Below are 16,188 nucleotides of genomic sequence, written 5' to 3'. Positions count from 1 at the left end.
GTATTTTCATTCTAAAGCAGTGCTGCCGCCCTCAACATCAAAAACAACTTGCATTTGTATCGTGCTTTTAATGTCGAGAAACATCCCAAGGCATTTCTTCACAGAGGAGATATCGGGAGATGTGATCAAACATTGGGTCAAAGAGGCAGCTTTAAGGAAGGTCTTAAGTGAGGAGAGGGAGGTGGAGAGGTTTAGGGGAGGGGGGGCTGAAAATTGGACAGTGAGAATAGTTAACCTCACTGTGATTAAATTTCTAACTTTGCTGTTCTCTATTACAAAAAGATGACGACATCGTAGGTGCATTTAAGGGGAAGCTGGATAAACACATGAGGGAGAAAGGAATAGAAGGATATGCTGATAGGGTGGGAGGAGGCTCGTGTGGAGCATAAACACCGGCATAGACCAGTTGGGCCGAATGGCCTGTTTCTGTGCTGTAAATTCTATGTAATTCTCTGATTGATCCTAGTCGGGAGACTGTTACTGCTTTCTGGGGCTGTGGAAACAGGTTTAAACTCTTTCAGTAATTACACAAACATTCAGATTTTAAAAAGCTCCATAGCCGGTTATTCAATTTATTTGAATATGTTTTATTCCACTCTGAGTAACTCAGTCGTAAACCACGAAATATGCAGCTTATGGCTCCCCTTGTGGCTCAGTTAGTAAGTGCAGTTGATAGAGCAGTGCTAAGCTGTACAGTATGGGATCGCTGCAGGCCCCCACCATTCTCCCATCACCCCCTGTGCTCGCTGACCTACATTGGCTCCCAGTCCGGCAACGCCTCGATTTTAAAATTCTCATCCTTGTTTTCAAATCCCTCTATGGCCTCGCCCCTCCCTATCTCTGTAACCTCCTCCAGCCCTACAACCCTCCAAGCTCTCTGCGTTCCTCCAATTCTGGCCTCTTGCACATCCCCGATTTTTCATCACTCCACCATTGGCGGCCGTGTCTTCAGCTGTCTAGACCCTAAGCTCTGGAATTCCCTCCCTAAACCTCTCCACCCCTCTCTCCACCTTTAAGACGCTCCTTAAAACCTACCTCTTTGACCAAACTTCTGGCCACTTGTCTTAAAATCTTTTTATGTGGTTCGGTGTCAGATTTTGTTTGATAATGCACCTGTGAAGCGCCTTGGGACGTTTTACTTTGTTAGAGGCGCTATATAAATGCAAGTTATTTTTTAATACCCAGTCTGTGTTGGATTAACTGATCTCAGAGGGAGCAACAATAGGGGTGATTCTGGATGTGGAAAAAGGAACACATTAGCGGGAGTTCCTGCTCCTGGTTGCTATTCTATGTGGGGATTATTTGTTGCTGCTGCGATGCCCCACGTGGTTGAATAGTTTGCAAAATACGTTCTTACCCATGAAGAATACAGCCCATGGTTTACAATAAATATTAGTGCAAGCATTGCTGGAAAAGACCCGGGTAGAATATTTGTACACGTTCTGCAGGCAGGTAAATCACATTTGCTCAGTAAACGCCTTCGAAACCCATTATGGATGGAAGCTAATTTATGCGTCAGTGCAGGCACCTTGAAGCGCTGGAGGGTCACGGCTCACGTCCATTTGACTTGCAGATCAGCATCTTCATGACCCACCTGTCAAACTACGGCAACGACCGGCTGGGCCTGTACACGTTTGAGAGCCTGGTGAAGTTTGTCCAGTGCTGGACCAATCTGAAGCTGCAGACACTGCCCCCAGTAAAACTGGCCGCCAAATACTTCGAGCTTTTCCCAGAGGAGAAGGACCCCTTGTGGCAGGTAAGAAACACACCGCCCTTGTGCTCTCAGCTCCTTGCTGCACTGGTGGTGACTGTCGTCTGGCAATTATTGTTTCATTACACCTGCAAAGCTATTACATTTCTGTATATTTTCAGTATTGTGTTTGTCTCAGGAATGCTGCTAACTCGCGTGAGCTGTTATATACTCAAGGTACTCTGAAGCAGGAATTCATGGAATTCAGAAATCATTTCCATTACTAGAAAATCCTGCCTGATTGCCCTTGGTACTCAGTGATTTTCAATCCTTTAAAGGTTGACTAACGTTAATTAGTAGTAATGCTGCAAAAGCTTTTTAAAAAAGAAACAAAATACTGCAGCTGGATGTGTAGATGCACGACAGAGCTGGATGAGGAGGGGTGGGAGGAGGCTCGTGTGCAGCATAAATGCCGGCATGGACCAGTTGGGCCGAATGGCCTGTTTCTGTGCTGTAGATTCTATGTAATGTAATATTGATATTCCACAGCAACATCAGAAAGTGGCAACTCAACAGGCTATAATACATAAGCAGTATTTTTGTAGATTGGTCCCTTTGTTAAGGAATTGTGACGATGTAGTCTGTACCAATAGTTTTCTGTGGAGGACCCCCTAGAGATATTTGAATGCTCGTAGGGGTTTAATGGAACTATGGCAGTGTAGTGATTCTGGTACTGGGTTAATAACTCAAGAGTTCGTAGGTTCAAATCCCACCAAGTTGTGAAGTTAAATTCAGTAAATCTGGCCGTTTAACCTTTCAAGGAAGAGAAGCCGCTACCTCTGGCCAGTCTGGTCGGCCCGTGACTCCAGTCCCACAATGCCTGCTTGACTCTTAATGTCCTCTGAAATGGCATTGCAAGGCACTCTGCTGTAAAACCAATCACTACCACAGTTAGGGATGGGCAATAAATGCGGCCTTTTCACCCCAAGAACAACTTTAATAAAATAAAAGCCTCACTCACAGAGACCTCTATCCTAACTACTGAAAGCCAGTGCCAGCTACGGAAAGGAAATCAGAGTTAACTTTGTAACAACAACAACAAACTTTTTGTTATTAGTGTACAGCGACAGAAATAACCTTGCCAATAAGTCAACAAATACATAAATCTGACCAGAGACAGACGGTGGGAAATTGATGACCTTATGGATCCAGTGAAGGCCCTGGAATCCCACCTTTCATAACCTTTACACCTCACCCCTCATCTCTTAAAGCACTGCAGTGAATCCAGCTGCTGTTTCGTTGCGCAGTCTGTTCAAGAAAAACATTCTGATGGGGAAACAGACTCCAGTGCGTCGAAGGGTTATAAGTTTCTAAGAAAAAAAGTCAAATGTATGTTTTTGTGTTCAATTGACTCCTTTTTTTTGTATTTGGGTTATAATTCAGATTGCTCATTTTAGAAGCGGTTTGTTTCCCTACTGACTTGTTTCTTCCCCCATTTTAGGAACATAGGAACAGGAGTAGGCCATTCAGCCCCTCGAGCCTGTTCCACCTCAACTCCATATCCCTCGATACTCTTACATAACAAAAATCTATCGATCTCAGTCCTGAAAGCTCCAATTGTTCCGCAGGCTTTTGGGGGAAGAGAATTCCAGATTTCTGACACCCTGTGTGTGGGAAAAAGTGCTTCATGATTTCCCTCCTAAATGGCCTTGCTCTAAGTTTAAGGTTATGTCCCCTTGTTCTGGATTCCCCCACCAGAGGAAAGAGATCCTCTGTATCTGAACTATCGAATCCTTTTAACGTTTTAAAGACATCGATCAGGTCACCCCCTCAATCTCCTATACTCAAGGGACGCTCGATAGTCCAGATACCTGGTTTATCTCTCAGGTAAAACCATTAGATCTTTGCATTGCTATTGCTGTTTGTTATTATCTAAAATCAATGGAGCAAAATCTTTCCAGAAAATAAATCTAATGGTTTTACCTCAGAGACCAACCAGGTATTTAGGATATCAAGTGTCTGTTATTGGCTTTTCAAGAGCATTGCTCAAAACTATCAAACCTGCTGTTGGAGAAACCATTTCCCTTACGAGGGGCCGTTTATATTTGAAGATCAAGAAATATTATGGGGTGGAAGGGAAGGAAATGAATTGTATCTTTTTTTTAACTGTACAAGATACTTTTTGGGTGGGAAGGAAAGGGAAGCTAAAGAATAGTCTTTGAACCCTTGTGAAGATGTCTGTTATTGTGGAGGGTTCCGTTGGGTCCAGCAAGTAAGTGGACAGTCCCCACTCAACGGCCATGTCAGCAAAGGTCGTTGCCCCATTTGCCCAGGTGACCTGACCTGACCTGGGACAAAGGCTGTACTCAGCAAATTTATACGTTTTCAACATTTATTTTTTAAAAACAAACCTGCCATCCCAGCTGTAAATGTCAGTCTGATTTGAGATGAGTCCGTAGATATTTCAGGTCAGAAGGAGTCCATCGTGCCTCTGCTGATTCTATCTCCTCATCAGTGCAATCCACTCGAATCCAATCTCCCTGTGCCCTAAAACGCTCTTCTCTGCGTGCTTATCTCATTCCCTCATAAATGACATGATTGACTTGGCTTCAGCAGTCACTTCTGATAATATAGTCTATATTCTAAAAACCTTTGCGTTAAAAATTTCTTTCAGCCTCCTTTATGATCCCTTTGCTGATCCTAAATTTGCCTTCCCTTGATTCACCGAGCAGTGGAAATAACCTTTCACTCTTTGCTCTCTTGGACCTTTGTATTTGATCCTCTTTAATGCTCCCTGCCCCACTGAATACAGCACTGGGTTTTCAATTCTCTCCTCGTTAATATACCTCCTCATTCCTGGTATCATCCTAGTGAATCCACATTGTACCCAGTCCATGATTCTAATATCCGTCCTTTAATGGAGTGCCCAAAAACTACAATAATGTTCCAGTTGCAGCCTAAACAATTTCTTGAATAGATTCAGCATCACCTCCTATTTGGGTGTGTGTGTGCGCGTCAGTTTGAGGGGGTCTGTGTGTGTGTGTGTGTGTGTGTGTGCGTGCGCAGCGGGGTAGTTGTGCATCCATGTTATCCTTTGTTTTATTAGATTATAATTTCCTGTTGGTTAATGTTCTTTTTCAGAACCCATGTGATGACAAACGACACAAGGACATTTGGTCTAAAGAGAAAACTTGCGACAGGCTTCCCAAGTTCCTAATTATTGGCCCACAGAAAACTGGTAACTTTTATTCTTCAATTTCATTCAGTTTAAGAATTTGACTGTTTACTGGTATAATTGCAGTATTTTAGTGTTGACGTATTAAGGAGGCAGGAAATCTCTGCGTGGGAACAAGTATTTCAACTGGAGGGAGAATCGTACTTTCATCACCATTATCGTTCTTGCTTCTACTTAAAGAGCAGAGCTCAGACTGGCCCCGAGACGGAGCTGAGAGTGCGGGGCTCAGACTGGCCCCGAGACGGAGCTGAGAGTGCGGGGCTCAGACTGGCCCCGAGACGGAGCTGAGAGTGCGGGGCTCAGACTGGCCCCGAGACGGAGCTGAGAGTGCGGGGCTCAGACTGGCCCCGAGACTGAGCTGAGAGTGCGGGGCTCAGACTGGCCCCGAGACGGAGCTGAGAGTGCGGGGCTCAGACTGGCCCTGAGACGGAGCTGAGAGTGCGGGGCTCAGACTGGCCCTGAGACGGAGCTGAGAGTGCGGGGCTCAGACTGGCCCCGAGACGGAGCTGAGAGTGCGGGGCTCAGACTGGCCCGAGACGGAGCTGAGAGTGCGGGGCTCGGACTGGCCCCGAGACGGAGCTGAGAGTGCGGGGCTCGGACTGGCCCCGAGACGGAGCTGAGAGGGCAGGGCTCGGACTGGCCCTGAGACAGAGCTGAGAGTGCAGGGCTCGGACTGGCCCTGAGACGGAGCTGAGAGTGCAGGGCTCGGACTGGCCCCGAGACGGAGCTGAGAGTGCGGGGCTCGGACTGGCCCCGAGACGGAGCTGAGAGTGCGGGGCTCGGACTGGCCCCGAGACGGAGCTGAGAGTGCGGGGCTCAGACTGGCCCCGAGACGGAGCTGAGAGTGCAGGGCTCGGACTGGCCCCGAGACGGAGCTGAGAGTGCGGGGCTCAGACTGGCCCCGAGACGGAGCTGAGAGTGCGGGGCTCAGACTGGCCCCGAGACGGAGCTGAGAGGGCAGGGCTCAGTCTGGCCCTGAGACAGAGCTGAGAGTGCAGGGCTCAGACTGGCCCCGAGACAGAGCCGAGAGTGCAGGGCTCAGTCTGGCCCTGAGACAGAGAGGCTCAGTGGCACTATGAGATGGAGCTGAGACAGGCTCACGCTGCGTTATCGGAGGTGCCGTCTTTCAGATGAAATATTTAACCCTAGGTCGGATCTGCCTACTCATGTAGATACTGAAGATACCATGGCACTATTTGAAGAAGAGCAGGAGAGTCCTAGTGTCCTGGACAATATTCTGTCCTCAGACAATAATAACAAAAAAATAGGTTAACTGATCACTAATCTCACCGTGGTTTGGGGAACTGGCTGTCTGCCGTGTTTCATTGTGGACTAACAGTCACTACACTTCAAACTAATTCATTGTGTGAAATGCTTTGAGACATTTCTAAGAGATGCGATAAGGTGCTATTTAATGGCGTGTCTTTTCGTCTTATTGTTTCTACAGAGAATTGGGGAAAATATTGCTTTCTATTTTAAAGCTCGGTGTAGATGGGAAAAAATGGATGTTTAAAAATGGCGCTCTAATGAATGTCACTGTCCTGTCTCACAGGTACCACAGCTTTGCACTTTTTCCTGTCCTTGCATCCTGGAGTCACAAGTAACTTCCCCAGCTCAGTCACCTATGAGGAGATTCAGTTCTTCAATGGAGTCAATTATCACAAAGGAATAGACTGGTAAGACCCCGTTAATTTTAGCATCTATTCTCAGCTCTGGTCAGTTTTATAAACTCGAATGATTCAGAGGCAGTGTATCGTTCTAGAAAGTGTTGTCTCGGGATGGTGTGACTAGGAGCACTAACGCATAGTGAATGGCTCTCGGTCAAAAACAGTAGTTCATTTAATCCAGCGGTTTCCGGACTTCTCTGTGTGAGGAACCCCCTGCAAATATTGGACCACTCCCGAGGAACCCCCTGCAAATATTGGACCACTCCCGAGGAACCCCCTGCAAATATTGGACCACTCCAGAGGAACCCCATGCAAATATTGGAACACTCCCGAGGAACCCCCTGCAAATATTGGACCACTCCCGAGGAACCCCCTGCAAATATTGGACCACTCCAGAGGAACCCCTTCAAATATTGGGACGCTCCGAGATCTCTGCGCTCCTCCAATTCTCTTGCGCATCCCCGATTTCCATCGCTCCACCATTGGCGGCCGTGCCTTCAGCTGCCTCGGCCCTAAGCTCTGGAATTCCCTCCCTAAACCTCTCTACACCTCTCTCTCCTCCTTTAAGACGCTCCTTAAAACCTACCTCTTTGACCGAGCTTTTGGTCACCTGTCCTAATATCTCCTCACGTGGCCCAGTGTCAAATTTTGATCGATGAAGCCTGTGAAACGCCTTTGGACCTTTTACCACATTAAAGGCGCTATACAAATGCGAGTTGTTTGTTGTTGTAATTATTCTAAAGGCTGCTGCATTTAAGAGAAACCACTGGTGCTAAAGCAGCCAGTTTCCTGGGCAGAGCAGGACCTCATTTCCACGCAGCGGTGAGGAGGGGGCTCTCCCATCACTCAGTTCTCTATAATTGGCTCTTGTTTTTCAGGTACATGGAGTTCTTTCCAATCCCGTCAAATGCGAGCACAGACTTTATGTTTGAGAAAAGCGCGAATTATTTTGAATCCGAGGTGGTCCCTAAGAGGGCGGCAGCACTTCTCCCTCGAGCGAAAATAATTACCATTCTGATCAACCCGGCAGAACGAGCGTACTCCTGGTACCAGGTTCGTGGCACTTTCTCCGCCGCGCTTTTTGCAGAGGGGGTTGTTATCTTTTAGAGCAGAGAAGGTTAAGGGAAGATTTGATAGAGATGTTCAAAATCGTGAAGGGTTTTGATAGAGTAAATAAGGAGAAACTGTCTCCAGTGGCAGAAGGGTCGGTAACCAGAGGACACAGATTTAAGGTAATTGGCAAAAGAGCCAGAGGGGAGATGAGAAATTTTTGTTACCGCAGCGAGTTGTGATGATCTGGAATGCGCTGCCTGAAAGGACGGTGGAAGCAGATCCAATAGTAACTTTCAAACGGGAATTGGATAAATACTTGAAGGGAAAAAAATTACAGGGCTATGGGGACAGAACGGGGGAGCGGGACTAATGGGATGGCTCTTTCAAAGAGCCAGCACAGGCACGATGGGCCGAACGGCCTCCTTCTGTGCTGTATCCTTTTATGATTTAGTTGGTATCAGCAATCAGACAGAAGAGTTTCTCCCTTTCTAACGACTGTGCTGCGCTCAAGTAAAAACTGAACTTAGGACACACGCAGGAGCACTAGATTTCAGCCAGCAGCAAACAGCGAGATGTCCTGATCTGGACTACTGCGGCAGGCAGCGTTATGTTAAAAAGTAAACAGGAGCTGTGTACCATGTGTTAAATAGGGGGGGTCGCCCAAGGCCCTGACCTTTCCTTTTGATGACGAAACAGGAATCTCTGTGATGATTCAAAACGGCTTTCTCTAATACGAACAGGAGGAGGCCATTCAGCCCCTCAAGCCCGTTCCACCATTCAGTTAGATCACGGCTGATCCGTATCTTAACTCCATCCACCCGCCTTGGTTCCGTGACCCTTGCCTAACAGAAATTCATCAGTAATTCATCCTCGGTAAAAGCACGTTTCTCGCAGAATGTTGACGTGTTGGTTTTTTTCACAGCACCAGCGTGTTCACCATGACTCTGCTGCCCTGAACTACACCTTCTACCAGGTGATTACAGCAGGACCAGATGCCCCAAGGGACGTTCGCCTTCTGCAGAATCGTTGCTTGTTTCCCGGCTGGTATGCCACCCATATTGAAAGGTGGTTAACACACTATCAACCTACTCAGGTACGAATCGGTTCCATTTTCATCCCTAGGTGTTAGCCGGGGCTCAGTGGGTAGCACTCTCTCTGACGCTCCAGTGCAGTCCTGAGGGAGTCGGAGGTGCCGTCTTTCGGATGAGACGTTAAACCGAGGCCCCGTCTGCCCTCTCGGGTAGATGTAAACGATCCCATGGCACTATTTCAAAGAAGAGCAAAGGAGTTCTCCCCAGTGTCCCGGCTACTATTTATCCCTCGGCTGACACTCTGGTTCAGTAACGAGGCAGCGCTGCACTGTCGCAGGAGCCGGTATAAATAATGTGATACTCGCGCAAACATTTGAGAAGCTCTTTTGGCGCGTTTCCAAAAGTAAGAGGTGCAAAGAGCACTCTGAGCCTTCTCTTTCCTACCTCTTTAAATAGTGGAAACGTAGAAATTTAGAAAAATTGACGGCACGGATTGAGGCCGTTCGGCCCCGAAACAAAAGCAGTGATGGCAACAAACAAAAATGAAGGTAAATTCAATGATCCAGTGGGACAGAGATAGGATTACAATACCCCAGGACATTGATTCTACAACCCACATTCCCATCGAGCGAGGCCACCCTCTCAAAATGTGGGATTGCTGAATTTGCTGTTAGCTGAGGGCCTCCAACTGCTCTCTGCTGGTGTGAGTCTTGCTAAGTGATGAATAAATCCTAAAATCACAAAATGAAGATTCGCTAGGGGTCCACAGCTCGAGCAATGGGAGCGTTGATTTAAACTTTTTCTAAGAGGCTCCGCGGCACACAAAATCAAAACGCTTGGACACTTTTTTTTATTCTCAACTGTTCTCGGTACAACGGAAAGCAGTGCTTCCTGTTTCCTTCTGAGGTTTTCCAGATCAAGCCAGGGACACTTGTTTTAAGAGCGAACGCTTTCAACACTCAAATTTGTGGTCTCCGAATGTTTCCCTACCCTCTCCCCCCACTCCCAGCCCCCTCGGCCTGCACACACCATTAGTTGTACTGTACAACTCATTTTTCTAACTTTTCCCTAGGAAAGAGAGGGCTTCCAACTATCAAGAAATACTGAACAGACTGGGGCTCTTTTCTCTCGGATAGAGAAGGCTGAAGGGTGGCGTCATAGAGGCCTTTAAAATTATGAAGGGCTTCGATAGGGTAGACGTTTCCACGTGTGGAACTAGAGGACACAAATATAAGATAGTCGCTAATAAATACAATAAGGAACGCAGGAGAAATTTCCTAACCCAGAGACTGGTTAGAATGTAGAACTTGCTACTACACGGTGTGGTTGAGGTGAATAGCATAAATGCATTTAAGGGGAAGCTGGGGAGGAAGGAATGGAAGGATATGCTGATAGCGTTAGAAATAAGGTGGGAGGAGGCTCGTGTGGAGCATAAACACCGGCATAGAGCAGTTGGGCCGAATGGCCTGTTTCTGTGCTGTAAATTCTGTGTAATTCTATATATGTACATGGATCCTCCTTCAGGCTGACATTTAAAAGACTTCTTCTTTCCCTGCAGCTTCTTGTTGTTAACGGTTTACAGTTGCGCAACAACCCTGTGGCTGTCATGGACAATGTGCAGAAATTCCTTGGTGTAACTCCTCACTTCAACTACACCCAGGCACTGATGTAGGTATTTCCTTCAACTCCCCATTCATCTGTTGGAAGAGTAACTCACAGCTTACCTTTTTCTTCTGTGTGTCCTGTGATGCATTTCAAAATCATGTTTGCTTGGCTCAGTGGGTAGTCTTTTGCCTCAGAGTCAGAGGTCACAGGTTCAAGTCCCACTCCGGAGACTGGAGCACAAAGTCTAGGCGGACACTCCCAGTGCGGTACGAAGGGAGTGCTGCACTGTCAGAGATGTCATCTTTTGGATGAGACGTTAAAACTGAGGCCCTATCTGCCCTCTCAGGTGGACATAAATGATGGCACTATTTGAGGAAGAACAGGGGAGTTCTTCCTGGTGTCCTGGGCCAATATTTATCCCTCAACCAACATCACTAAAACAGATTAACTGGTCATTACCTCAATTCTGTTTGTGGGATCTTGCTGTGTGCAAATTGGCTGCTATGTTTCCTGCATTATAACAGTGACTACTTTTCAAAAGTACTTCATTGGCTGTAAAGCACTTTAGGACATCCTGAGGTTATGAAAGTTGCTGTAAAAATGCAAGTCTTTCTTTTTTAGAAGGTTGAGGGCTCAAGCTCCACAGCAGGACTTGTCCACATGATCAAGCTGACATCCTAGTGTAGTACTGAGGGAGTGCTGCATTGTCAGAGATGCTGTGCTTTGGTTAAGATGTTAAAACCAAGGTCCTGTCTGCCTGTTTGGGTGAATATTAAAGCTGCAGTGGGAAGACAGCAGGTTTGGCATTCTGGCATGATGAGATCAAATGAGCCAAAGGTTTAGATGAGGAACACCCTCTCTTGTGATGCGTGAAGTGAATGTCTTGGAAAAGAATATATATATCTAATATAACGGGACTCAAACTGGATTGCAGGAAAACCAAGAATGAGTATCACCACTTTAAAAAAAGATGATTTTTATAACATAATGTGGGTTTGTTCATTTTATATAATATGGAGTTTCTGCTGATGTTAATTTAACTGTATAATTCCTCATACAACAAAAAACAGTTCCTGCTATGATGTGGCAGCAAAAAAACAGTTCTGGGCTGACACCGGAGTCTCCCTTTGCAATTCTCTGAACATCAAAGGAAGTTATCTGGTAACTCCAAGTCTTCATGGTGGTCTAGCTCAATACCTCCAGGATTAGATTTCAAAAGTCTTAAGGCCCGCAGCAGTAGGATGTTGGATTGGTGCCCCCTCCTGAACCTGTTGTAATCACTGCAGTACAACACAAACACTGGACCGCACACACACTGAGCTTAATAGAGACACTTCTAGTCCACTGTAAACACTGCTACCATTGGACTGCGAACTACACACAAACTGAATGTAATGGAGACACCTCGAGTCACTGTAAACACTGCAACCATTGGACCACACATTCTTGAGTCTAATGGAGACACCTCTAGTCCATTGTAAACACTGCTACCATTGGACTGCATGCAGACTGAGCTTAATAGGTACACTTCCAGTACAATGTAAACACTGCTACCATCAGACTGAGACATAATGGAGACACTTGTTAATATTGGACTGTACTCCGAGGAAGGCCAGTGAAATTCATCCGGTGCTATTATTCCATTGTGGGATTTTCTTCCTGTTAGGTGATACTGGTGTGTGATCTTGATGTGATCAGCTTTATTGATTATTGATCCAGCCAGTTAATGACTTTCTGGAATCTCTGAAAACAGTGCACACTTAGAATCATAGAATCTTACAACACAGGAGGCCATTTGGCCCATCATGCCTGTGCCAGCTCTTTGAAAGAGCCACTTCCCTGCTAGTCCTACTCCCTTGCTCTTTTCTCATATCCCTGCAAATTTTTCCTTTTCAAGTATTTATCCAATTCCCTTTTGAAAGATACTATTGAATCTGCTTCAAGGCAGTGCATTCCAGATCATAATAACTTGGTGTGTTAAAAAAAATGTCTCCTCGACTCCCCTCTGGTTCTTTTGCCAATTATCTTAATTCTGTGACAGTAGGGCAAGAGGTGAAATGTTTAAGTTGGCGAAAGGTAAGTTCACCTTCACACAAAGAGTGATCGATACATGACATCGACTTCCAGGCAGGGTGGTGGAGCAAAAACCCTAGAGGCTTTGAAGAAACATCTGGATGCTGTGATGGAGGGGCACTGCAGATGTTTTCTTGGATGGAAAGGGCTGAATGGCTTTCCATATTCGCATCTATCTTGTGAAAGCTATGTTGCTTTCAAAAGCAAAACCTGCAGCCATCAAGTAAGATCGCATTGTCAGGTGCTTAAAAGCGTTTCACTCTGCAAAGCTGTACAGTAGTTTTAAACCCATCTCCGAACCATGCCCCGTTCATTTCAGGTATGACGACAACAAGAATTTCTGGTGCCAGATGGTAGAAGGTGGCAAATCAAAGTGTTTGGGCAAAAGTAAAGGAAGAAAATATCCAGAGATGGATTCATCGGTGAGTGTGTATAACTTTAAAGTCTTGCTTGGTGACTGTGTATAGCTTTAAAATCTTGCTCGGTGTGGCTGCTTGTTCACATCCATCACCAAATCATCTTTTATGTGCTGGTGTTTGTGCTGATTATGTCCGAGGCCACTGGTTTTTGGTTGCTGTGAGAAAAACAGATGGAATCGTAGAATGGGATTCCTAGAACATCAGTAAAACTCCCCAAATCCCTTTGAATCAAACTCTTTTTAATTACTTCGGTCACCATAAGAGCATTGGCCCTGCTGGTCCATGTTCACAAATCTCTCCGCACCTCCAGCTGCAAGTAGCAGGCCCGTCTCCTTTGCAGGCATCTCTCCTTCCGCTCCACCGTCAGCGGCAGAACCCTCAACCATCTTGGCCCCACCCTCTGGAACAGTCTTCCTTCGGCCCCATCCTTGCCTGCTCATTGACCAGTCAGTCTCCAACCCTCCTGCTCAGTGCCTGTTTCCACCTCAATGAGGCGCCTTGCAATGTTTTACCATGTTAAAAGTGCTAAGTGAATGCAAATTGGTGGTTTTAAACTGTGAGAGGTGTTCAGTCAGGCAGCTAAAGGAAAGAACTTGTATAAATCAAACTCCAGTTTGTGTGTTAAAATTTTCTAATGCGGTATAACTCCTTAAAGATGAAAAAAATCAGGCAATGTGGTTCTGCTTTTTAATCATCTTTAAGAGTTTGTCCAGCTACGGGAATGGGATAATTGGGTTCACTTCCTTCTCGCTTATGACTGTCGATGTAATTCTGTGTAGAACAATTTACTTTCAGTTATTTCTTTTGCAGCAAAGTATGGTCCAAAATATCAAATTAATGACAGAAAATAACTTGTTCACACTGAGTGATATGTGTATTTTATAAAGCTTATGCTGATCTGTCTCTAGTTCATATCCACCCTCCCCAGCTTGTTGTGTGGAATGAAAATTCTTAAGCTTTCCCCCAGTCCATTGCCTGGTGTGAAACTCGGCCATGCACATCAAGGCAGTTTCAGGCTCAGTTCCCCAGTTGACATTGGAGTTGTCCGTTCAGCTAGGGAGGAGGGAACTTCCAGCCTGGGGGGTTCCAGCTCCCATTTGCTGACTAGTGCCCCCCTATGTTGGCACTGACAAGGGCAGATACAGTGTGACTGTTCACCCTGCTCACTGGAAGAGTGGACACATACGTGGGGGGGGAGCAGAACACAGGTTCTTTTCAGCGCACATGAACACAGATAAACTTGCAAAGCACATCAATTGGTGTAACTGCAATGTCATTATGGATTTATTGTGCTGCCATGCCTCACTACTTGGCTTATTGTAAGTGGCACTCTATTTAAAAGTGCATCAATTCTAAATATAAAATATTCTCTATTCACAAACAACAAATTGCATTTATATAGGGGTTTTATTGTAGTAAAATGTCTCGAAGCACTTCGCAGGAGTGTAATCAGACAAAATTGATACTGAGCTAAAGGAGGAGAGATTTCATCAAAGAGGTGGGTTTTAAGGAGGGTCTTAAAGGAGAAGACGCGGACTGGTTTTAGGGAGAGAATTTCAGGGCTGAGGGCCGAGGCAGCTGAAGGCACGGCCACCAAGGGTGGGGGGTGACTCTGTGCAAGAGGCCAGAATTGGAGGAACGCAGCATTCTTGGAGGGTTGTCGGACTGGAGGAGGAGATGGGGAGCGGTGTCATTTGTGGAGTGGGAGTCAATGTAGTCAGCGAGCACTGGGAGAATGGGACTTGGTGTGAGTTAGGAGATGGGCAGCAGAGTTTTGGATGAGATGGAGAGGAGAAGATGGGAGAGCATTTAAAATAGTTGAGTGTGCAGGTAAGCAAAGGGGGAGGAGAGTGGTGAATTCAGGTGAAGTAGCACAGAAAAGACAGGCATGGTGCATTTTGTGAGAAGGAAATCTCCTTTCTATCACAACAAAGAGTGATCTTACTAACTCAAGAATGGGAGCTGGTTAAGGCTGAAAATCTGCTCCTCCTTTGGCATTGCCTGCTAAAGATGGACCATATGGTCCAAGAAAATGTGCATTTTACTAATTTCTGGAACCTAGTTACTTATTAAGCTTTTCGATTGTTGGCTAGCTTACAGCAGTGTAGTCTCTATTCTGACTGGGAATTGTGGTGTCACTGAAAGCTGCTGTGTATCTCTATAGTGCTGTATGTTAGCCTGCTGAATGAATGGATCGGGCTTGGTAATCTCCAGACCATTTAACTAGTGTTAATTTAATCCTGTTTTGTGTTTAAACCGCACATTGAGCTACATTTACCACAGCGAATGTGGGCAGGGGGGGGCCCTCAAACTAACATTTTTTTTTTAATTCCCCAGTCCCGGATATTTCTGACCGATTACTACAGGGACCACAACATTGAGCTATCAAAGCAGTTAAACAAATTGGGACAGTCGTTGCCCAGCTGGCTAAGAGAGGAACTACAACACACCAGTTGGAGCTGAATGGTGGCCGGTGCAGTCAGCTGATGCCATCACTCTGGAAGACAAAGCCACTTTGGACACTGCTTGCCAGCCCACTGATCTCTTCCATTTATAAACTCCAGCTCATCTGACGCGAGCAGCAGAACAAGGAGGCAGTGGGGTTCGATTGCGCGTTTTGATTCCGGCACACAAAAAAAAAAAGGCCACCCGTTTTGAACGGAAGCGCCCGTTCGCAAAAGGCTGACGTTTTGACTAAAAGCTCCTTTTGTGTTTGGCGAACCTGCTGTTAGGCCTTACACTACATCGCCCTCTTCCTTTCGCGGTTGGAAATACTTTGCACGAACCAGGTTCACTCTGGAAAGGAAGGCCTCGCCCTCGGCAAGTGGTGGTTTATGCAGTATATGAAAACTTAGGACTTGTCCCAGTGCTACTGGAAACTCCCACGAACCCCTAACCAACCAGTGTAGTGTTGAAGTGTATCCTCAAACGTCAAACTGTGGAATGATCGTTACATCAGCTGCTTTTACAATGATAGCGTCTTGTCCACTAAACATTGACATTGTCGGGATTAGCTTATACCCTGCACAGTATGTTAACGACAATGCTGTAACCCAGGTACTAATCATGTGCATACAAATTAATTAACTGTGTACATATTTCCTTTTGAGGCAATAATTTTCAGCTGCAGCTGCAATCCAGAGAAATGGGCATTCCTGTTGCAACAGTGCCCATTCCTCACATAGTTACCTCAAAATTGTAATGCCCCACTTCAAATAGTTCCTGTAAGTCATTGGAAGATGGCATTTAAAAATTGTACAACTTTAGTTTTTAAAAACAAGAATCAGTGTTAGTGTAAAGTGTCACATCTCTACCAGTGTACTGTAAAAGTTACTACATTGTAAGAGGCAACCACACAGTTTTTTTTTTAAATGGGCTAAGGTGAGGATTTTGGCTTCCTTGTTTGCTTTCGTTC

At 45.9% G+C, this 16,188-nt stretch overlaps 1 protein-coding gene across 1 annotated transcript in view; it reads left to right on the top strand.

Moving 5' to 3' along the window:
• Nucleotides 1–16,056, top strand: part of ndst2a (N-deacetylase/N-sulfotransferase (heparan glucosaminyl) 2a) — an 84,419-nt gene extending 68,363 nt beyond the window's left edge. Inside the window, exons 6-13 of the mRNA XM_067972472.1 lie at nucleotides 1,574–1,756; nucleotides 4,832–4,928; nucleotides 6,478–6,601; nucleotides 7,471–7,645; nucleotides 8,568–8,738; nucleotides 10,235–10,344; nucleotides 12,674–12,776; nucleotides 15,111–16,056. Coding sequence (XP_067828573.1) covers nucleotides 1,574–1,756; nucleotides 4,832–4,928; nucleotides 6,478–6,601; nucleotides 7,471–7,645; nucleotides 8,568–8,738; nucleotides 10,235–10,344; nucleotides 12,674–12,776; nucleotides 15,111–15,236 — 1,089 coding nt within the window. The 3' untranslated portion in view covers nucleotides 15,237–16,056. The remainder of the gene's footprint in view (nucleotides 1–1,573; nucleotides 1,757–4,831; nucleotides 4,929–6,477; nucleotides 6,602–7,470; nucleotides 7,646–8,567; nucleotides 8,739–10,234; nucleotides 10,345–12,673; nucleotides 12,777–15,110) is intronic.
• Nucleotides 16,057–16,188: the final 132 nt, after the last annotated feature.

The sequence above is a fragment of the Heptranchias perlo genome, chromosome 36 (genome assembly GCF_035084215.1).
Source record: "Heptranchias perlo isolate sHepPer1 chromosome 36, sHepPer1.hap1, whole genome shotgun sequence".
Lineage (NCBI taxonomy): Eukaryota > Metazoa > Chordata > Chondrichthyes > Hexanchiformes > Hexanchidae > Heptranchias > Heptranchias perlo.
The sequence above is the reverse complement of the archived record's forward strand: the minus strand, read 5'-3'. Positions and strand labels throughout refer to the sequence as shown.